Genomic DNA, 24,133 nt, shown 5'->3' on the forward strand with positions numbered 1-24,133 from the left:
GGAGAGGACTACTTTAGGCTTTGTGTTTCTCTTTATGGCCTGCTAATTCTGCTTCTTAGAGGGCCTAAAAGTTGTTTTATAAAGCATCAGATAAATTTAGAAATACATGGAAATTATTTAGGCATACAAGTAAATGAATCTGACTTCTTCTGGTCTTGATAGAATAAAATGGATCAGATTTACTCTTTCAACTTAACTAGAAAACTAGATAAAACATCAAGCAAGAATTTTCAGACATTGGATAACAGTGATTCCTGAGAGAAGGGAAATGAAAAGGATGAGCCTATGATTTCCACAGCTTACTGGGGTGGTGTGCTGAGGGGAGAGAGCTGGTAAAGCCTGGCAGTGCCTGGCAGTCTTGTGAGTGGAGGAGACAGAGTTCAGGGAGGCCAAAGTGGCTAAGGTTTGTGAGATAAATACTGGAGGGGAAGTTGCTGAACAAAGAGAAAAAAGCTCCAGAGATGTGCAGTGGGCCCCTCTCAAATCTTTGGCTGAGTACTGATCTGTACATATATGGGAAGAAACTACCAGAGCCTGGAGAAAGAACCACCAGGAAGAAGGAATCAGAACAAGCCTGAGAGCTAACACAGGTGCCAAGAATAGTTCATGTCCCAACCATCTAGAGTAGAAAAGTTGTGGGGCATTGAATAGAGTCCTCAAAAGGGCATTGCTTCAAGAGTGGGGCCAAAGTGACCCTAGAATAAAGGCCGCCTGAACCCATGGTAACAAGCTTAAATACAAGTCTTGAAAGCTTGAAACTGATCCAACTAACTTAACTATATCACAGAACAAAGCCCAACAATATTTAAAGGAACACAGCAAATTCTGGTAACAACAAAACCCAACAACATGAAATTCACAATGTCTAGCATCCAATTAAAAATTCTCAGGCATGCAAATAGAAGAAAAATATAACAAAGGGAAAAAACAGTCACTATAGAAATACCCAGAAAAGACAAAAATGATAGGATTAGCCAAGAAAGATATTAAAACAGATATCATAAACATATTCACATGTTCAGGAAAGTAGAGGAAAGTGGACATTATGAGGAGAAAAATGGAAAATATAAAAGACCCAAATTGAACTTCTAGAGATGAAAAATACAGTATCTGAAATGAAAAATACATGAGATGAGATTAACATATTAGACACTGTGGAAGGAACAGTTAGTGAACTTGAAAATAGAGCAATAGGAACCGTTCAAATGAAATAGAAAAAAGGCTGAGGAAAGATGACTAGAGCTTAGCAAGCTCTGGGGCAGTGTCAAGCCTAAGCATGTAATTGAAGTCCCAGAAGGGAAGGTGGGGTATAAGTGGTATCAGAAAAAAATGTTTAAAGAAATAACGGTGGAAGATTTTCCAAATCTGGAAATATACTGACAGATCCAAGAAATTCAGCATACCTCAAGTAGAAGAAACACCATAGTGAAATGTATAATAATCAAATTGCTAAAGACCACTGATAAAGAGAAGACTAATGAAAGCAACCAGAGGAAAAGAGACATATCATGTACAGAGGAACAAAGATCTGTCAGAAACCATGTAGGCCAGAGGACAATATAGCTATATCTTTAAAGTTCTGAAGGAGGAAAAAAAAAAAAGCTTGGCAACCTAAATTCTATACCAGCAAATATATCTTTCAAAAAATAAGGCTATACTTTTTTAGGCAAACAAATGCTGAAAGAATTCATCACCAGCAGACTTCTACCATAAAAATGTTAAAAGATATTTGTCAGGCAGAAGAAAAATATGAGGTAAAAGTTTCAGTCTACACAAGGAGTGAAGAGCAGTGGAAATGCTCTCAGTTTTAAATATCTCTGAAAGACAATTGACAAGTCAAAAATAAAACAACATACTGTGGGGTTTATAACATGTTGAAGTAAAGTATATGACAATCATAACACAAAGGAGGGGAAAAATGGAAGTACATACTTGTTTAAGGCTCCTATACAATACATGAAGTGGTATAATGTTATACGAAGGTAGACTACAATAAGTTAAAGACATATAAATCCTAGAGCAACCAGTTAAAAACAAAAACAAAAAACAGAGGTATCGTTATAAGCCAGTAATGGAGATAAAATGGAATTAAAAGATACCCAATCCAAAGGAAGGCAGGGAAAGAGGAAGGATACAAAGAACAGATGGGACAAATAGTAAAAGAAGAACATGATGGTGGATTTAAAACCAGCCATCTCAGTAATCACATTAAATGTAAATGACCTAACCCAGCACACCCAGTAGAAATATAATGTGAGCCATCTATGTAATTTTAAGTTTTCTAGTAGTCACATTAATAAAAAGGTAAAAAGAAACAGATAAAACTAATTTTATAATATATTTTATTTAACCCAATATATCCAAAATATGTTATTTTGGCATGTAATAAATCTGAAAATATTGTTAATGAGTATTTTACCTTCTATTTAAAATGTGTGTATTTTACACTTACAACACAACTTGCATTAGTCATATTTCAAGTGCTCAAGAGTCACATTTGGCTAGTAGCTACCGTATTGGACAGTATAAACATCCTGTTAAAAGGCACAGATTGTCAGATTAGGTTAAAAAATATGTCTACAGGGAACCTGTTTTAAATATGAAGACACATATAGGTTAAAAGTAAAAGGATGGAAAAAATATACCGTGCCAACACTTAAACAAAGGAAAGATGAAGTAACTATATTCATATCACACCAAGTAGATTTCAGAGCAAGTCATATTACCAGTGATAGACTTTTCATAATGGTAAACGGGTAAGTTCATCAAGAGGATTAACAACCTAGATATGTACACACCTAACAGAACTTCAAAATAGATGAAGTAAAAACTGAGAAAATTGGAAGGGGAAATAGACAAATTTATAATCACCGTTGAAGATTTCAGTACCTCTCTCTCAATAATTAACTGTTTCCAAGGCGAAGTTAAATCTAAGTGATGCTTGGTAAGAGAGGAAACATCTTGCCAAACATTAAGCCCAACTAGACAAACCTAGCACAGGGAGTAGCTTTTCCTTAGGAAATAAAAACTGCGTAAGAAGGGAAAAAAATCAGAGAAAATGAGATAAATTAGTTAAGTGAATATGATGGGGTCTACGATATGCTCTGCACTCTAACATGTGGAATAAAATGACCAGAATGGAAGTTATAGTGTTTCTAACATGACTCATGGGAAGATTCCACATCATTATAGTTTACCTCTTTAAAGTGTTTCTTAGTAGAACTAGTCCTATTGATAAACCAGGGATTTATGTGAGGTCACAGGGAGAATAATTACAGTTGTCATGACCCCATAAAAATAGATGTTGCCTGCCTCTCTTTCTCTAAAACCTTGGCAGTAAATCTAATAATTTGTTGCTTGAATTTGCATGGACACAGTGAGGGATGCAGTAACATAGAGCTTACCTGAAGTCTGCCTTCTTGGTTTCTATAATATTATTAGATTAGATCTTTTTAGGAGTGAGTGACCTTCTGACTCATAATATTCAGGGGTTGTTGCTTGGTTAGTCTTTCGGGTTTTCTGGTTGACAAGGATAAGTCTAATTTAAAAATCAGAATGAGGGAGACTTCCCCAGTGGCGCAGTGGCTAAGAATCCGCCTGCCAATGAAGGGGACACGGGTTCGAGCCCTGGTCCAGGAAGATCCCACATGCCTCAGAGCACCTAAGCCCGTGTGCCACAACTACTGAGACTGCGCTCTAGGGCCTGTGTGCCACAACTACTGAGCCCGCGTGCTGCAACAACTGAAGCCCGCGCGCCTAGAGCCTGTGCTCCACAACAAGAGAAGCCACCGCAAGTAGCCCACGCACCACAAGGAAGAGTAGCCCCCACTCGCCACAACTAGAGAAAGCCTGTGCGCAGCAACGAAAACCCAACACAGCCAAAAATAAATACAATTAAATCTTTAAAAAAAAAAATTCAGAATGAGTATGTAGAGGGGAAAATCTGGAGGGGTAAAATAGGAAAACAGCTTTTTTTCCCCCCTGAAAGTTATCTTGGTCTCTGCTCAGGAACACTGTCATGCTCAGGACTTTTAGAACATTTATTTCCTAAGTCAATTATAAGGGTTCAAAGTGTGAAATTGGAAAGGGTTAAAGTCAGGATTGTATTGTGAAATGTTTTACTTCTATATGCATGAGAAAACAATAGTTTGGCTGGTTTACTGCGTGAGAAGGAGGATACAAATAACAGTCATTTATGTCATTGTGGTAGCATACAGGAAAAGGATTGAGTCCTTAGTTTGAAAACATGGTAGGCTTTTCTTTTAAAGAGAAGCTTTTTTCAGCTTCAACCTGGCAGCTCTTCAAATAAAATCACAAAGGAATAAGACACTATAAACAACCATTCCACCCCCAGACAGGGCTGCATAGACAAGTAGGCACTCATGGCCAAAGCTGCGAAGGCAGCAGGAAGGGCAGCTCTTCAGGCACCAGGAGCTGCAGCAAGCAGAGGCAAGTGTGGGCCCCCAAAAGAGGGACAAGTGCAAGACAAACAGTAGGCACAGGGCTGACTTATTACTCCTAGCCCCCTATTCCAAAGGGAATTGAAGATCTTCTGAAGCTAAGAGAGTCCTGTGTGCAGAGAGGCTCTCACCATGCAAGGGGAGGGACCCTTGTCTTCACAAAATACAAGCAAATGCTCTGACCATCACTGCTCCTCTTTCATCTTAAGCACTGTGATCCCTTCTCTCATTTCTTTTTCCTTTATCTTCAGCCCTCTGTGAGATGACGTGTAGGATTCCTTTTGTTCTCCTAACTCCTAGCTTGTTTTTTTGGTATGATTGTGTCTTGGCTGAACTATGGCAATTTTCCTCATTTGTATAGAGTAAGAGCTGAAAAACTGAGGAGAAAAACTCGGATCTAAATTCTGCCTCAGATGTCAGATTACATGTCCTCAGTTAATGGGAGGGAACATTGAAGCCACTAAACTCCCTCCTACTGAGATACAGTAGAAATGAAAAAGAACCCAGACCACTCCATAGAGCTAATTAATGAGCTGACTTTGGAGGAAGCCATTTCCCTCTCAGCGGAGAAACCTTGGTTGGAGGCAGAACTGAAGCAGTGGAAGAGGGATTCTTAGTGTGGTGTCCTGATCACTAGGTCTCTGTTCCTGTTCAGCTGGCTTGGTCTTTAGCTTTATAGGTCCACTCTCTCAAAATAACAAAATGAAATAAGAAGCCAAACAGCTCAGTCTGTGTAGGTCCAGCTAAACTTAATTGGTTTCTGGCACTCTTTCCTCCTGAAAAATAGGATAGTCGTGTGTAGCATGACACTCATTTATGTCATCCTTTTCACTTCAGGGTAACGATCCCAAAGGTGGTATACCCCTCTGATGGGCACCTGGGGGAGATATATCTCCGTGGCTTTCATGTGCTTGGCTATCCTTGTCTCTCCCTGATTTCTTCTACTTCCGTCCTAAGTCCTTGTTGCCTGTTGTAATATATAACTTGTCTGGCCCCTTGGAGGGTTTGGCTTACAGTGACTGACATGTTGTCTGCCTGTTCACTTCACCCCCTGGATTGAAGGGTTTATTTAGCCTCATAGCATGGCTAATATTGTGGGATAGAATGCCAGAGGAATCAGTCCCTTCCTGCTGATTTTCTCTCACTAGAGGATGTAGATTATAGCTGTGAAATCTGTGCTTGCTGAGAAGATCCTCCTGCATTCCTGGCTGCCTTCACAAGCCGAGAAGCATCCTTTAGCACCATTATCTTCGGGGGCAGGGTTAGATCAAAAACCTGGATTGGAGAAATCTGTGATCCTAATTGTGTCATAATTCATTGTCATTATTGTAAATAACTGAGCTCCAGTTACCTGTTGGGCATCACTCAGCAGAGAATTAACCACAACCTGAGTCCTCTGGGCCTGTTGTTCTGTTCAGAGATGCAGGAAGAACAGTGTCTTTCTTCAGTCCTGGCTCTCCCTCCCACCACCCTCAGAGCTCTGCTTCATGGTGAATGTGGTTTCCCTGCAGCTGCTTAGGCATCCTCGTCTATAGGCCCTTTCTCTGGTCTAGACCACGCTCCGGTGTGTTCCTGGCAGTGTTCCGTGCTGCCTCCCCAGTATGTAGTTGCCTACTATTGGGCAGTAGCTCACTGCTCTGGCATTCTAGTGTGTAAATATTTGTCAAAGGACGGTGGTGTTTTCCCTTTCCCCAAAAAGCATTCTGAAAAATGTGCCTGTTTTCTTAGTCATATTTCCAAGCTTTGGATCAGTTAGCCCATTCATTCCTTGCAGTTGACAGACACTGGCCTGACCTCAGCTGGCCACATAAAGTAAGTATGCAGTAACTTCCGGCACAGTAACTTTCAAGCTTTGGTACCAAGGAGTCCTGGACTTAAAGGAACCATGGACGACATAGTCATTGTTAGAGAACACATTGTTTCATTAACGTATCTCCTGCATCAAGCATTTTAATTTCTTTCACTTGTACTTGATATTGAAGGCATAAATGAAATCAACAAAAATGAGGCAGCTAACCATATAGTTTCTGGGGGAGAACTTTACTCTTCATGTGTGTCATTTTACTTTCAGGTCTCATGTAATGTAGGTTATACTATATCCATGTCTGCCTCTATAAAGGTGACATTGCTGAGCTACTGCCAGTTTAGAGATGTTTTTCCAGTATAGTTGATGGTTTATTCTGTCACTCAATTCTACTTGAGGCCAAAACAGTTTGCTTCTGCTACGTGGCTTGTTAGGCTGAAAATGCAATCCTTAGTCATGGAGCAGAATTTTCTATCTTTGTGCAGAATCAGGAGACCTACATAGGAGGATTGAACTACTGATCTTAGCTTTATTAACACTAGACTCTGAGCTCAGGATTTATTTAAATTACTCGCACAGTCCCGATAGATTAAAGGAACTGCTAGTGTGTACCTCATTAAACTGCTTGTACTCCTTCCTTTCCTTTTCTCTGAGTCTCACCTTGTACCACCCCTTCCTCCTCATTTTCCAGTTTTTTTAACCTGATCTTCAGTCTTCTACAAGTCCGGCCAACATCTTCCCATATGTATCCGGACCCATATATATACACATATGTGTGTGTGTGTGTGTGTGTGTACACACACACACACACACACACACACACACCAGCTTTTTCTGTTTTCACTGTTTATAACCACCTCAACCCCTTCCTCCCTTCTAGTCAGAATTTGATATAGGGACATGAGGCTGTTGGGTGTTGAAGTCATAATTGAATTGATTAGGAAACTAACCTATGCTGTGCAATATAGCCGCTGTGTTTCCTTCTCACAGCACAACTATTTTGAAAGGCTGGAGTATCTATTTTAATACATATACTTTCTTCCCACAGATCATCAATTTCTACATGAATATGCTGATGGAGCGAAGTAAAGAGAAGGGATTGCCAAGTGTGCATGCATTTAATACCTTTTTTTTCACTAAGTTAAAAACGGCTGGTTATCAAGCAGTGAAACGTTGGACCAAGAAAGTGGATGTCTTTTCTGTTGACATTCTTTTGGTGCCCATTCACCTGGGAGTGCACTGGTGTCTTGCTGTGAGTGCCTCTTTTATCACTGATAAAATTTAAAAGAAATCTATATAATTATAGAATACACAGAGAGTAGTGAATATTAGTTCTACATTTTCACTAGATGACTGACAGAAAAAGTAGCATTTAGTTGTCTAAAAATTGGATAGATCAGTGAACTCCCTGTCAAGAGTGGGAGATACTTAGTCTTGGAAGAAAGCTGTGGAGTTTTCCTTTTCTGGAAATATTTTAAAAGGGAGTTATAAGTCAAAGCAGGCTAAAGGCAAGGCATGGGGAGTAAAAGTGACTTCTTAATGATGCTGCCAACTCAGATTCTATGACTGTTATTTTCTGCCTAATCATGACTTGTCTTGCATACTTGGTAATTTAATATTTTTTATGACTCTGAGAACATGGATACATGAGCTTAATATATTAATAAAAGTATAAAAATATTTCACAGTCTGTTTTGAGTTACCTTTGAAAAGCATAAGCCAAAAGGAAATTCTCCAAGTAAAGAAACAAAACCTAGACTCTTTTACCATCTTTCAGAAAATGTATGGAAATTATCTCACTCGACTTACGTTCTCTGAAGAGCATGTTTTGTCTTCACTGTTACCCACAGTGCAGATGGAGAACCTGAATACTAGAAAAAGGTTTCAGGGCAATTACTGGAGCCACCAGTCAATTAGCCCCCATCGTAGTTCTGAGTAAATAATCCCCCTGTTCTTCTCTCCTCTGCAGATTAAGCATGGTATAATGCTAAGCGTCCATCAAACTTGTCATGATATCATAGGAAATCTGGCAGAAGGTTCCAAATTCCAGGGAAGGAAAAAGCTGAGAAACCAGTTTTCTTCACTTCATAAACACAGATTTTTTTTTTTTAATTCCCAGGTTGTAGACTTTAGAAAGAAGAATATTACCTATTACGACTCCATGGGTGGGATAAACAATGAAGCCTGCAGGATCCTCTTGTAAGTAGGGAGTTGAGGACAAAGAGTTTGATGTTGGGTATATGTTATGTTTTTCCAGCTATTGAACTCAGTTCTCTGATCCCTTCAATGTAGTGATTAATAAAGGAAATCTTTATCTTGAATAAGAATGGGTATTTTCCATCTAAGTAAGTAAAGCTTAATAATAATATAATACCAAAAATACACCCTAATGGGGATAATTACTGTCCCAGTGCTCTAAATATAGAGTGGATATATACATATAGATATAGAAACTACTTAGAAATCATCTACTCCAACCTCCTAAATTTTCAGATGAAGAAACCAAGACCCACAGAGGTAACTTAACATTTGCTCAGGTCCTACTAGTTAGTGGCTCAACTGGGAACCAGAATGCAAATCTCTTTATATCCCATCTGTTTCTCTTTCCAAAATGTCTATTCCTCACTGTACCATTTTGGCAGCCAGGAGGGGGCTGGGTTCCAGAATGGTGAGCAGTTCACATAAGAAGAGTGCTGTATATGAGGTATGCACTCAACAAATTGTTGATTTGGATTGAATTTTCACACAGGAGAATCAAGACTATAAATAAATAAATACCTCAGTATTGCTGGAGAAACATTTTTCTTCCATTAGATTGAGTTCTGTAGGCCCATATAAACCAAGGAGAAGAATCAGAACTTGTTCCTCAGGACGGACAGTAGGTAGAAAGAGCCTGGGTATCAAAGGCAGATGTCATGCTTCTCTTGGGTTGACAGGGCAGGCCTGAATTGTGGGACCTCCAAAGGAAGCTTAGCAGTCCAAAGATTCTCTGCCCAGTAGTATATACTGTTTTCCTTAGACGCGCAGAAGAAAACTCTTCCTAAGGATTGTCAACCCCATTCTTGCAGTGGCAGCTGTCATCACTGCTCCCCAAGCTCATCTCATTCTCTCCCAATACCTTTAGGCAATACCTGAAGCAAGAAAGCATTGACAAGAAAAGGAAAGAGTTTGACACCAATGGCTGGCAACTCTTCAGCAAGAAAAGCCAGGTACATTTCTCCTTGATGAGATGGAAATCCTGAGACTAGGGTATTAGAAAGAAAAGGATTTTACTGCTTGGTCCCCAGAGGCCTTCTGTGTTAGTGTCTAGCCTCACCTCAGCTTGGTCGTTTGGTTCCTTGGGGAAGATAGAGTAAGCTATCTGTGGGAAACTAGTATTGTGTTTCTTATAAAGAACTAGGTTTTATAAATGCCCAGCTATTTTGCTAAACTTTCATCTATGGGAAATGTTTGCAGATTGTTTGGCCCTTGTGGGAGGGGCCAGCTTTTACACCCTTGGGTGTCATGGAAATCTAAGATAGTCTCCTGTGTGATTAATATGAAATAACACAGGCTGGACTGAGATGCTGAATTTTTTTCTCTGAGCCTTTGTTGTTCTGAGTGGGGGACCAGGGTCATCTCTTCAAAATTCAGGGAAACCTGTAAAATTTATATCCTTTGGCTCTTACTTATAATCAAATAAGAAAGAAGGAAGCTTGGAAAGATGTCACTTTTTTTATTGTTTTTGGCCTTTCAGGAAATTCCACAGCAGATGAATGGAAGCGACTGTGGCATGTTTGCCTGTAAATATGCTGACTGCATTACCAAAGACAGACCAATCAACTTCACACAGGTGAGCCAAGCCTTCAGGAGGGAGCTCTATGACTACCCCATCTCCAGGCTGCCAGATAGATGTTTTTCCCTCCACTTGCTCCACTAAGGGGGCTCTGCTTCAGCTTGTGGCTCATAACACGGGTGGTTACTGCCTGTGCCGCCTCACAAGAAAAAGGGTAGTGATAGGCCACATCCTGGGTTACCATATATCACATATTGTGATGTATGGGCAGAGCCTTCTTCTCCGCCCATCTCTCCCACCTACCTCAAATCCTGTGAGAAGCAGAGAACTGGGACCAGAGCAAGTTTCCTATAGTTCCCCTTTATTTGGGTAGCAGTTAAGTTTTGGAACAGGCCACACCTTGATCTAGTATAATTTGTTATGCTGCCCTCTTCCCCTGCCCCTCACTTGATGCAGCTGGTCAGTCTTCTTATAGTTTGTGATTGTTTATTTCTGTCCATGTGGTCCTTCGGAGACCAAGGTGGATTGAGACTAGAGATTGGGGGTTATTCTGTGTCCTTCACTTAACTCTTTACTTCTGTTTAAATCAATGGCTTTACAAGATTTTTCCACCATAGCCCTTGGGTGGAGCTCACTCTTGCAGTTCCTATAACATCTCCTGTAAAAAGTGAGTTTTTGATTTTCAAGCTCGGATCTCATATCTTCTTTTTTTTTTTTTTTTTTTTAAACATCTTTATTGGGGTATAATTGCTTTACAATGGTGTGTTAGTTTCTGCTTTACAACAAAGTGACTCAGCTATACATATACATATGTTCCCATATGTCTTCCCTCTTGCGTCTCCCTCCCTCCCACTCTCCCCATCCCACCCTTCCAGGCTGTCACAAAGCACCGAGCTAATATCCCTGTGCCTTGCGGCTGCTTCCCCCCAGCTATCTACCTTACTACGTTTGTTAGTGTGTATATGTCCATGACTCTCTCTCGCCCTGTCAAAACTCACCCTTCCCCCTCCCCATATCCTTAAGTCCGTTCTCCAGTAGGTCTGCGTCTTTATTCCTATCTTACCCCTAGGTTCTTCATGACATTTTTTTCCCTTAAATTCCATATATATGTGTTAGCATACGGTATTTGTCTTTTTCTTTCTGACTTACTTCACTCTGTATGACAGATTCTAGGTCTATCCATCTCATTACAAATAGCTCAATTTCATTTCTTTTTAAGGCTGAGTAATATTCCATTGTGTATATGTGCCACATCTTCTTTATCCATTCATCCGATGATGGGCGCTTAGGTTGTTTCCATGTCCTGGCTATTGTAAATAGAGCTGCAATGAACATTTTGGTACATGATTCTCTTTGAATTTTGGTTTTCTCAGGGTATATGCCAAGTAGTGGGATTGCTGGGTCATATGGTAATTCTATTTGTAGTTTTTTAAGGAACCTCCATACTGTTCTCCACAGTGGCTGAACCAATTCACATTCCCACCAGCAGTGCAAGAGTGTCCCCTTTTCTCCACACCCTCTCCAGCATTTATTGTTTCTTGATTTTTTGATGATGGCCATTCTGACTGGTGTGAGATGATATCTCATTGTAGTTTTGATTTGCATTTCTCTAATGATTAATGATGTTGAGCATTCTTTCATGTGTTTGTTGGCATTCTGTATATCTTCTTTGGAGAAATGTCTATTTAGATCTTCTGCCCATTTTTGGATGGGGTTGTTTGTTTTTTTGTTATTGAGCTGCATGAGCTGCTTGTAAATTTTGGAGATTAATCCTTTGTCAGTTGCTTCATTTGCAAATGTTTTCTCCCATTCTGAGGGTTGTCTTTTGGTCTTGGTTATGGTTTCCTTTGCTGTGCAAAAGCTTTGAAGTTTCATTAGGTCCCATTTGTTTATTTTTGTTTTTATTTCCATTACTCTAGGAGGTGGGTCAGAAAGGATCTTGCTGTGATTTATGTCATAGAGTGTTCTTCCTATGTTTTCTTCTAAGAGTTTGATAGTTTCTGGCCTTACATTTAGGTCTTTAATCCATTTTGAGCTTATTTTTGTGTATGGTGTTAGGGAGTGATCTAATCTCATACTTTTACATGTACCTGTCCAGTTTTCCCAGCACCATTTATTGAAGAGGCTGTCCTTTCTCCACTGTACATTCCTGCCTCCTTTATCAAAGATAAGGTGACCATATGTGCGTGGGTTTATCTCTGGGCTTTCTATCCTGTTCCACTGATCTATCTTTCTGTTTTTGTGCCAGTACCATACTGTCTTGATTACTGTTGCTTTGTAATATAGTCTGAAGTCAGGGAGCCTTATTCCTCCAGCTCCTTTTTTCTTTCTAAAGATTGCTTTGGCTATTCGGGGTCTTTTGTGTTTCCATACAAATTGCGAAATTTTTTATTCTAGTTCTGTGAAAAATGCCAGTGGTAGTTTGATAGGGATTGCATTGAATCTGCAGATTGCTTTGGGTAGTAGAGTCATTTTCACAATGTTGATTCTTCCCATCCAAGAACATGGTATATCTCTCCATCTATTTGTATCATCTTTAATTTCTTTCATCAGTGTCTTATAATTTTCTGCATACAGGTCTTTCGTATCCTTAGGTAGGTTTTCATATCTTCTTAAAAGTTTAACATAGAGGACTTGATAGACACCGTTCTCAAAATTCTTGGAGACATTTGGGTGTACCCTGGGGACTCCTGGCAATGCCCAACAAAACTTCTAAGGTTACAACAATGGAAAATAGCAATAAAGATAGTAATAGAAAACAATAGAAAGAAAAAAAATCACATGTGATAAAGAATGAGCCATTTGAAAGATCAGAAATTCAGCTGAGATTATTTTAGTTGAAAACCTCAAGACGGAAAGGAGTGTTAGGTCTGCATACAAGAAATGAAAATAAGGGTGTCTCTGTGTCCCTACAGCAACACATGCCCTACTTCCGGAAGCGGATGGTCTGGGAAATCCTCCACCGAAAGCTCTTGTGAAGACTCTCTCAATTAGCAGACGTGGACTTGTGGGAGACCAGCTCTTTGTTGTCTACGGCCAGAGACCTTGGAAACAGCTGCTCCCAACCCTCTGTTCTTGTAAAGTCCTTGATCCTGGACCAGGCCCTGGAGAGATGCACTCACAAGCACATCTGCCTTTCCTTTTGTATCTCAGATACTATTTTTGCAAAGAAACTTTGGTGCTGTGAAAGGGGTGAGGGACATCCCTAAGCTGAAGAGAGAGACTGCTTTTCACTTCTTCAGTTCTGCCATCTTATTTTCAAAGGGCTCCAGCCTCACTCAGTCTCTAATTAGGGGCCTGAGAGAAGCTTGGAAAGACTCTTGATTTCATGTAAACTCTTGTTGTTAGGCCTTACTAAGAGGTAGGAAAGGACGTGGGCAAAAAGGTAGGGATGAAAACCACCAGCATATACACGCACACATACATAAACACAGGATTTTCAAGATATGTCACTGGGAAAGTGACTGTAAACTGGACTTTGGGGCACCTGCGTAATTCCCTCCTCCAGGACTTTTCCTATTTATATGCCCCTTTGTGAAATCCGTCTGCTTCTGTACAAGGCTGTTTTATCATCTGTAGCTTCTTCCTCTCCTGAGGCACAACACGTGAGCCCTGGATGGACCCCAAAGTCCCAGGCAGTCCTTTCCTTAAAAGCAGAGGCTTGCATGTGCTCACAACACATGACATGGGGAAGACCCACCCAGGGAGCAGTTTAGTGGAGCGACAAGGCACCACTTTTACTGCTACCTACTTCTGACCAAGAAGAAGGACCTCAGTCTTTAGCATAAAATTCCAGCATTGGATGAATGCAGGTCTAGTTTGGTCTGTGGCTAGCTAGTTTAAATATGTTTCTAACCACAGAGAATTTAATATATATATATATTTCACAGGGATATGTTTTTGTTTTTTTTTTTTGAAGGCTGAATGTGTTCACCATTTTAGCCTGTAGGTTTATTACCATTTTCCAAATTTAGCTCCAGCACGCACAGATCCCAGCCCCTATGTGTAGGGTGTTTGTGGACTTCCTAACAGAATATTTTGATTCCTGGATGGATTTGGCTTAGGGGTAGAGGTTACAGAGGGAGGCGAGATTTTCAACTGGAAAACGGGTGGAATTTGTACTGATCAACCTGAGAATGAAAAACTGCTATTCCTTTTGTTCTATGTGGCATCTCCCCACCCTCTGAGCGCTCCTCAGGCTAGATAGTGAAATGATCCAATGCCAGTGTCATTTTGTACTTAAGTTCCAAAACAGGAACATTTTATACTTTTTTCTGTATTGTAATAGGTAGTTTTGTACGAAATCTTTTCTTCTCTTCCCATGTACCTCATCCTTTCCAACATTGTGCTTTCTCCCTGGGCTTATTTGAAAATTTTACTCTGTTTTATATCAAGCTTGTTTAGTACATTTTTCTATGTGTTACCACAGGTTACAATTTGAAAAGAAAACTATTTTTTTTAAATATTCCATTGTTAACTGAATGTTACTGTTTTCCACTCCAGCAACTAGATGTCCTACGTTTTCCATACTGCCTGCCTTTAGGGGGAAGACCACCTTTTGTTTGTTTGTTTCTTTTTTTTCTTCTTTCTTTCTTGCCTGTTTTGTTTTGTTTTGTTTTGTTTTGGGTTTTTTTGGTGTTTTCTATAGGAAATAAATAGCTTTCTATATATGAGTTCCTGGGACTTTCACATTCTCGTTTAGAGAGCTATGGCATGCAGGCTCATTGTGGGACTCCTGAACATCGATTCTTGGTACTTAATGTATTTAAGTGACAACTTGAAAGGTGACAATATGGTATAGATTTTGGACCATGAATCAAAAAGACCTGAGTTTTTCAGGCACTCTTGCTATTGTCTGGGGGACTCAAAACAAGATACTTCTCTGTATTTATTGTTTGTCCATTTAGATAACATCTGTTTTACCTTCCTCACAGACTTTTTGTACAGACCAAAGCAACAAATATTTATTGCCATGTACAGCAGAAAATGAAACATGCAACAAAAGCACTTTGAAAAATACACAAGGAATTGTTAAGCCTGTCTGAATTTGGCCCCACTTTCTGACCAGTGCAGTTTTGTACAAGGTGAAGTTAGTGATCCTGAGATGCCCTGCGTGAGTGGGCCAGGCTGAGACACAGGTTGTGGTCCAGGGTGGGAACCAAGTAGACTTAGCATAGTGGGGGCTGTTCTTTCCAGAGAGCTGCCCAAGAAGAGCAGGACTAACATCTGGAAACTTTCTTCTTCATTTAAGGGCGGACCTTGATGACGGGGAAAAACTAGGACGTTCCTGTATTCCATGGCCAAGGGCATGTTACCAATGTCTTGTTTAACCTGCTTTAAACTAAAGCCTATTGCTTTCCTTTTCTCTGATCTTCCCCTCTCCTCTGTGTCCAGTGCTCATAATTACCTGCCTCCCCTAAATAAAGGAACACTTGATGGATGATAAGCTCTAGATGCCAGATATGAAGCCTTCAGCAGAAACCGCAGTCTCAACAATCACTCCTGGACCCTGTACAGAGAAAATCAGACCATTCCTGCCCATTTGAGGATACATGGTGCGAGGCGCAGAGGCTAGTTCCATCCCATTTGTCACCTGGGAACCACCGTTGCTCCCGGGAGCCCTGTTTAGGGTTGAATATAAGTGCTTTTCCCTCATCTGGCCTGGATACTTTGTGTAAACTAACTCCTCTGTATATGAGGTGCTACATATTTCTCTGTGGTATCAACTTCTCTCTTATTTTGCCCTTGTAATTGTGCTAGCCTCTTCTACCCACTGCCTCTAGCAAGATTAGCCCCAAAGTTTTAGTGTTCTGGGATAGAAACAGGTTGCCTGGAAAAGCACTGCCAGCAGCCATATTCCATAGTCTGTCCATCGCCACCTGGTTCTACGTGGCCCATAAAAGGCTCTAGTGGGTAGAGAGGGAGGGTTCACTTCAGAGCCCCAATGTTTTTAACGTTTCAGCTTCTGGTCCTTCTCCTGTGCCATCCCTCCAGCTCTCAAATATGTCTTAACCCAGAGTAAGAGAGACAACTGACACTTGGCATTTGTCTTCTCCCTTGCTCCACCTGGATGGGCCAGGGGGGTTGAGGTAGGGTGGAATATGAGGCTTTCATTCCTGGGAGCTCACATACTCAAGAGAGTCAGAAAAGGACATGAAATGCTATCAGGCCCTGTTGTTGACTCAGACTACATGCTGAGCTCCTGGCAAAGTGGCCATATTTCCCTACCCAGGAGCAATCTGTCCACAGCTTCAAATTCATCCTAAAATTTGGGAAGGGACAAGTAAGGCTCAACCCAACAGCTTTCCTAATAGCCCAGGCCTTATTTCACCTGTGCTGAATCCTAGTATCTGTCTTTTAAGAGCCCATAATTCCTATTCCCAGCTTTGGGGGTGGGGAGTGACGTAACGTAAGGGTAAATGGGGTTATGCTGGTCACCACTAAGAGAAGAGTACTTAGACATGCATCCCCTGTGGGAGAGAAATGGGAAACTAGGAGACTTTTAGCTACAAGATAAACCTCGAGGAAACCTTAGTGCAGGCTGCCTCTCTGGCCTGTCAGGGAGAGGGTGGGGAGAATTCCAGTTGGGAGTGGTTGAACCAGATGTCCAGGGTCTGGTCAAAGTCTAAGATTCTGAAATGTTATTGAGGGTCATAAGGCTGCTTGGAATAGAAATTGGTCAAGGTAGAGATTCAAAGTCAAGTTTAAGGCCAGTGTTAACACTGGCTTGATCTTAGAGTTAAGGCGCAGGTCAGTCTTTCCTAATGGAACGGATCATAGCTGCTGACTTTTCTCCATTCTAAACTGAGGAGTAACCATCAACTGCTTGACTTCTGGAGATTGTCCTTCCTTCCTTCGCAGAACTTTAGCGCTGGGAAAGGAAAGTTGTCGGGGAGAGGCACACAAGGAGCCCAGAGTCTTCAACCTGCTGGGCACCCCTCATCCAATTTACTCTTACTGCTTTGAAGAATACACAGCGCACACACACCCAAATCTCACCCCCTTGAAGCCTTCCCTGATTACATTAAAATCTCTTATCTGGACATCTGGAGCGCTTAGAAAATAATACAACTCCACATGGCATATGTATTGTAATCTGTCCTTTACATCAAGAATGGACTGAGACCTGTGTTGCCAGTGAAGGCAGGTGAATGATCTGGTGCTTTTTTTCCAGGCCAGGAGTGCAAGCTGCTTCTCCTTGGCCTGCTAGGGAGGAGTAGGGGTGACTGACTAAACATTTACTTAACCAGCATTGCAGGAGTCCGGGGTAGAAGGTCCACTCACATCAGCCTGCATTGAGGCTGCACCTCCTTTGTGACCCTAAACCTAATGCCTCACTCTGCCCTTAACAAAAGCCCCTTCCTCAGCAGTTTGTCATGTCCTTCAGGGGTTTCAGTCTCTGTGCAAGGGGCCTAATCAAAGTATTTTTTTCTCTAACCACATACCTTTCTATTATATACAGTTTTCTTTATGTTTTTTATTTCCAGTGATGTTATACGTCCATTATGGATTGTGGGTCCCCTTCTGTCTGCCTTGTCCTTTAAATGGACTGTTTCACATGCTGGCTGTGTCTTGTCTATTAGCCAGAGCTAAGTTCCTGGAGGGCATTTTCCCCATCTAATACTTCTGGGGAGCCTCTTATGCTAGGTGTTTAAAAAGCCTGTGTTTAAGCACTGGGCTTGGGGGCCCTGGAGGGTGGAGTGAAGAGATGGTTTGACCATCTGGTGGAAATGGTTTGACCATTTGGTAGAAATAAAAGCCACCCATCCTCAAAGACCTTAGAGTCTAACTCATGTAGGAGGCCAGGCAGATACCAAGCAATGGACCTTATCAAGAAGGCAGACTCATAGGCATATGGTCCAGTTTGAAGCTGGGTGTAGATGATGGAGGGGCAGAGGTGGAGATAAGTCATAGATGATGTTGCCTTTATCTGACTATCTATGTGTGACTCTCTCCCTAGTTTTTAAAAGTTGATTTATTTTAAAATAAATTCTGTGGATTTTGCTTTCTTGCTTTGACTTGGAAACTCCCTGGTAAAAAAGGACTCGATGGTGTTTGTCTCTCTGACTGTCTCTCTGTCTCTTTGACTGTTTGTTCTGTCTCTGTCTGTGTCTGTGTCTCCTGATCCAAGCTGGATCAGTGATTGGATCCTCAGTGTGGTCTGGATTCCGGAGTCCACGCCTTAACCAGGAGTCTGAATACTGTTCATTCATTCATTTCATTCCACATACCTGGAATTGAAGTCTGAAACGCAAATAACATGCAAATCTGTGGCTCCTTGGCACTTTTTAAAACCAGACCTGTCTGTGGAGCTAGCCAGAGAGCCCTCCTGAGCCAAACACACCAGTCGGGATTTCCAACCCACCCTGGATACCTAACAGCATCCCTTGTCTCCTTGCCCCCTCCCACACCCCTTTCTCCTCACCATCTAACCTCCAGGAAGTGCTTCCGCTGGTCTACCTGTAAAACTCGCACTCCAAAGAATAAAACAAGAAAGCACCAACTTCTGATAAATCTTCCACTATCCTGGTGAAACAGTTTTATCTGTGTTGAGTTAGAAGAGCTGCTTGTCGTCTCCAGGACATTCTTTTTTTTTTTTTCAATAAATTTATTTATTTGTTTATTTTTGGCTGCTACTCTTCGTTGCGGTGCGCGGGCTTCTCATTGTGGTGGCTTCTGTTGTTGCGGAGCACGGGCTCTCGGCGCGTGGGCTTCAGTAGTTGTGGCACGCGGGCTCAGTAGTTGTGGCTCCTGGGCTCTAGAGCACAGGCTCAGTAGTTGTGGTGCATGGGCTCAGTGGCTCCAAGGCATGTGGGATCTTCCCGGACCAGGGCTCGAACCCGTGTGCCCTGCATTGGCAGGCGGATTCTTAACCACTGCACCACCAGGGAAGTCCCTCCAGGACATTTCTTGAGTTCTAACATTCTTCTGACACAGTTAAGATTTTTCAGCTGTTTGAAAATGGTTGGAGTGAGGAGAGAAACCTTCAAGCCACCCTTGTTTTCTGATTCCCCAATGTGGTTAAAGATAGCTGACAATTGCCTGGGTCTACAGATGGGGAGAAGACTCCATCACAGTGGGGACCTGGACCCAATCGTGAGTCAGAGACAGCCTCTACCCCCAGGTGGCTGGGTTGGTCTTGGGCCCCGCAGAAGGTTACAAAGGGAAGGGGGGTGGAATTCACGTTCCTTAAGGAATTCGTGTTCCAGATGCGCTTTTTATTCTTTTTCAGATTCTTTTCCATTATAGTTTATTACAAGATACTGAATATATAGTTCCCTGTGCTAGATAGGAGGACCTTGTTGTTTATCTATTTTATATATAGTGTTTGTATCAGATGCTCTTCTGAAACCCAGGAAAGAAAGTTTGCTTCCTTGTACACCTGAGCTCCGTTTCCGGTCAGCCCACCACCGGCCAATTACCTGTGCCTACACGGGCCCACGAGGCCCTGCACGGTGGCTCACCACCTTTCCAACAGCTTCCCCCATCACTCTGCCCCGGCTCCTTGGTCTCGGCGCACAGGCCTGCTTGGTGTTCGTGTAACAAACCCACCTTGCTTCTGCCTCAGGGTCATTCTACTTGCAGCTTCCTGTGTCTGGAGGGCTTTCCCCCAGACACTCTCCCCCCGCCCCTCACTCACTCACCTCCTCTGTCATTCCCACACCCCAGTTCTCACACTCCCTAGCTCCCTTCATGTTTTCTCTGTCGCATTTCATATCTGACTATATTATTTACTCATTTGCTTTGTCAGTCTCTTGCTAAAATGTTCTGTTTATGCTGCATCCCAGGTGCCTAGAACAACGGAAGGAGAGAATTGTTGGAGGAGTGAACGAACTACAGTTATTCAGCATCTCTGAGCAGTGCCTACCTTCCGTATTGAGAGCCTCCACCCTATCAAGTCCTCACTCACTTCCTCGTGTATGGTTGAGAGGGCAGCCTCCCCCAGGGCCTCTGGCTTCAGATTCATCACCCACTTAGCACTTAGAGCTGTCTTCTTCCAATAATAATAATAAGACTCAGCATTTATTGAGGCCCTGGCCCCAGACTTTATGTGCCAAATCTTTATATACATTACCTCATTTAATCCTTACAAGTGTATGAGGTAGGTACTTTATCCCCATTTCTCAGATGAGAAAACGAGGAGCATAGGGATTGCATAAGTTGCCCAAAATCTCACAGATTGTCAGTGATAGAGACTCCAAGCCAAGAGCCTGTGTCCCCGAATCCTGTGGCCTCACACAGCCAGCCCTGCTCCGTCTCACTCCGCAGGGGTCACGGGGCTCCACCAGCATGAAGCCAGTGAGAGCCTCCGATGAGGTCCACAAAGGCCAAGCCTCCCTCTGTTCCGTCATGAGCAGGATTGAGGCCCTTACTTGTCTCTTCACCTTAATTTGGAAGGTCAAGTGGAATGTCAGGGCACCTCTCCTTTGGGGTTCATTTCCTCTTGACTTCTCTAGCGAGGGGTACCAAGGAATTCCCTCACCCCTCCTTCGACAGCTCTTTCTCCAACTGCCCTTCTTTGTGCCTCCCACTCTTGTCCCCAACTCCAGGTTGCCCATGCTAGCAACACTTGTCCTTTGAGGCCTCTGGTTCTAATCCCGAAAGGGGCAAGGCTGAGGATTGGAGGGTGGTGAGTAGGGAGACACCAAGCAGATCCAGCGCATCCCCACCGATTCTCAGGGATCGAGGGCGTTACGTGGGGGGACACTTGGAGACATTTTGGGTGCTCCACAGTGCTCCATTTTATCTTTTCACTTTTGTCTGTGTCTAGGGCTCTGTCCCCTCAGTATGAAGTTTCCTCTGCCATTCCGTTCCGACTGGTTTGAGAATCTCAGGAATGCAGAGCCCAGTGCCCTCCTGCTCTCCCCTCCCACCTCCGGACAGAGAGCCCCTGTAGAGGCCGAGGGGGAGGAGTCCTGCTGTCTTCCTGGAAAAGAAAGACAGCACACACTCAACCCTTCCTCCCACCCTCTGTCTCTGATTTTTTCCCCAAAATCAGTCTGCCACTTTCAGCTTCCTCTTAAACAGACGGCCTTTCCCACCCTCACCCCTCACTGGGGGCCTCTCTTGATGGTAATTACTCCTAATTGTTTCCCCTTGGCGCACGAGGTCTTTTCTTGCCTGCCCTGAGCCAACAGTTCTGTGTCTGCTCAGAAAATGGACTCAGCACAGACCAGAGGCAATCCCCCTCCGGCCTTAAAACCCAGGCTTTCTAGGTCTGATTCAGAGGGCAGCTCTGACCATGCATCTACTTTAAGGGAAGGCTCTACTTGGACTCTCCCAAAACAAATTGCAGCAGGGAAGAGTGATTAAACTCCAGGAGCACATCCCAGCAACAAGAGCCCCTGAGGAGCTCTGAGAACTTCCTTCCATGAAGATCTCAGCACCAGAGAAGATCTACTGGATCTGGCCTGGGGACAGGACCCCTGAAGGGGGTCTCCAAGCCCCACAGCACTGGCCTTGGTGGTATGGAGTCGCCCGTCTCCTCAGTCAAGCCCCCTCGTCACGGCCACTCATGCAAGCACACATGCACTCATGTACACACAGCAGCTTTGTGTTGCTCCCTCCTGGCACCCCCAGCTTCTGGATCAGTACTATGATAGCTAGTGATGGGGCTGGAGGAGGAGGATGAAGGAGGGGGGACCATGGGTAGCAGGGCTGGGGGTGAGAAGAGTTTGGATGGGGGCAGAGATGCCACTGTCCCTTTTTCCCTCGGCAGGGCTGCTGACCCTGATTCGTTCTACCCTCAAAGGAAGGTCCTTAGTGGCCTAGCGCTCTTGAGTATTCTCTATACCTTTTGGAAAATGATTTGGGGGTGTTATCTAGAGAGAAAAAGACATAGGAATGTTTTATTCATTCATTCAAAAAAATACAAGTGCTTGCTATGTCAGGCCCCTGTGTTAGGTGCTGGAAATGTTCTCCACCTCCTGGTCCAAGCACATAACAGTCTGCTCTAGCCCCAGCCTAAAACATTTTGTGCCCAGGGTCCTGTTCCATGGCACCCCCGTCAGCCTGAGCCTCATCTCTGCCCATCTATCTCCTCCCTAACTCAGTGCTGCTTTGCCCAGCTGCAGAGCACCTTTTCTAGTGGCAGAGAAGCCTCTGCAAGAAGAGGCCTGAAGCAAAACATGAGGATGGAGAAAAGGCCAGTTTCACCCAACCCCAGACCTCCAGGGGAGTCTCAAGGACACGCTGTAAAGAGTCTGGGAAAAGAGATTTCCTTTAGATTCAGGAATAAGTTGGCTGCACCTTCTAGACCTAGGTTTCTCCTTCCTTGTGTCCCACGTTTGGACCAAGAAATCAGATTAGGTTTATCAGAATGTCTACTTGGATCTAAGCGTCTTCATTTATTTATCTATCTTTCTACCCATTCACCCATCTACACATCTACTTATCCATCCAACCATCCAACATTCACTCACTCGCTCTTTTAGGACCTACTCTGTGTCAGGCACTGGGGAGAGAGGGACGAATATGGTATGGTCATTGGTCTCTGTGGGCCTATTCTTTGGTCCCCAGGGCATCTCTCTCAGCCTCAGCTACTTCCACAGAACCCAGATCTCCCTTCTCTCCTCACATAAGAAGCCAGACTCCTACTGAGGAGGCCTCCCAATGGATAACTAGAAGTCCTGAACCAGAAGCCACTGGTAACAAGGGCCAGTGAGGGGAATGGAGGCCAGGCTAGTGGTGGGAGGGATGAAGAAGGCTCCCAGCCAGGCCACTAAGCCCAATCACTGTGGCTTGGCTCTTTTTGGTGAAAAAAATAGCAAGTTTGGACAAGTGTCTCCCTGTGTCCTGAGCTCTGGGTTGCTCCCGACAGGAGTCACTCCATTAAACAAACCACAGCCAAGGGCCACAGGGGCCCAGAGAGGACTCGAAGGGGGAGGAGGAACATGGGGCTCAGGACAGGACTTGGGCCAAGCCCATCCATCACAGGCACAACGGTGCAAGTGAGGCCTGCTGGCCGAGTTGGAGTTCTGAGCGCACATCGCGGGAGCTGCAGGTGAGGCAGGGGAAAGAGAAGCCACACCTAGACTCACAGACAAGGAGAAGACAGGCACACACAGTACGAAACTGAAACCACCCCAAAAGCAAATAGGGTCAGGTCTCTAGAATCTGTTTTAGGGTATTAGCTAAAGATCCTTCCCCCAGAGTACCCAGATGTGTAAAAGGAGGTTGACAGTAGGGTTGAGAAGAGGAGGTTATGACAGGGCACCAGAGCGCGTGTGTGTGTGCACGCCTTCATGCGTGCATGCTCTATTAATATATGAGTTTGGGTCAGTATAATTGTCTTTCTTCTGTGGCTTCTACTTCATTCTAAAATCAGAAGGACTCTGAGTGGTTTGGGCTTCTCCAGGTCTCTCCTCCCCTTTCCACATGTGGCCGAGGGCGAGTTAATGGGACTGCACACACAGAGACTCACACAGCCTTGAAGACAGAGACCCATTCATCCCAGGACACTGCGGCACCTCTCTCCCAGGCTGGCCTGCGGTCTGTAGCTCCCACATGCGCGAGTGAGAGACGTGCGCCTTTGCACACGCCACCTTGCCCTCGAGCACACACACAGAGCCACACTTGGGCTCTGTTAACCCTTCACCACCACGTGCGGGGGGCTCTTGGCTCCCAGCCTGGCCTCTGGCCTTGCCTCTCTCAATCCCTTTTAGCCAAGCCTGGCCACACCTGAGTTAACCCTTGAACGACCTCCTCAGGATCCCCGGGGAGCCCACCACAGGCCTGCAAATCCCCCGAGTACCCGGGAGGAGAAGTGAACACACTCTCGGCCAAAGAACTGGATGAAGGCATTCCTCCCCATGAAGGAAGAGAAAGGACTCTGAACGTCTGGGTTCAAGTCACAGCTATGCCGCCTGCAAGCTGCGGTCCCCAGGTAAGTCAGTCAGCCCCTCTGGGCTCCAGTCTCTGACTGTGAGATGAAGAGAGGCCACCCTGAGGTCCATAGAGAAACCTACTAAAATCATACGCAAAACATGTAGAAGTCTATATTTTGCTGGAAAGAGGTTTCATGAGTTTAGCCAGCTTCTCATAGGTCCGCTGAACTCCCTCAAAACCAAAGAATCAGTGAATTTCTTGACCATT

The 24,133-nt window shown here is 43.6% G+C and overlaps 1 protein-coding gene across 1 annotated transcript in view; it reads left to right on the forward strand.

Moving 5' to 3' along the window:
* SENP1 (SUMO specific peptidase 1) overlaps window positions 1-13,017 on the forward strand; it is a 59,549-nt gene extending 46,532 nt beyond the window's left edge. Inside the window, exons 14-18 of the mRNA XM_065887432.1 lie at window positions 7,313-7,516; window positions 8,384-8,463; window positions 9,389-9,473; window positions 10,001-10,096; window positions 12,955-13,017. Coding sequence (XP_065743504.1) covers window positions 7,313-7,516; window positions 8,384-8,463; window positions 9,389-9,473; window positions 10,001-10,096; window positions 12,955-13,017 — 528 coding nt within the window. The remainder of the gene's footprint in view (window positions 1-7,312; window positions 7,517-8,383; window positions 8,464-9,388; window positions 9,474-10,000; window positions 10,097-12,954) is intronic.
* The last annotated feature ends 11,116 nt before the right edge of the window (window positions 13,018-24,133 follow it).

The sequence above is a fragment of the Phocoena phocoena genome, chromosome 11, assembly GCF_963924675.1.
Source record: "Phocoena phocoena chromosome 11, mPhoPho1.1, whole genome shotgun sequence".
NCBI classification, from domain to species: Eukaryota; Metazoa; Chordata; class Mammalia; order Artiodactyla; family Phocoenidae; genus Phocoena; species Phocoena phocoena.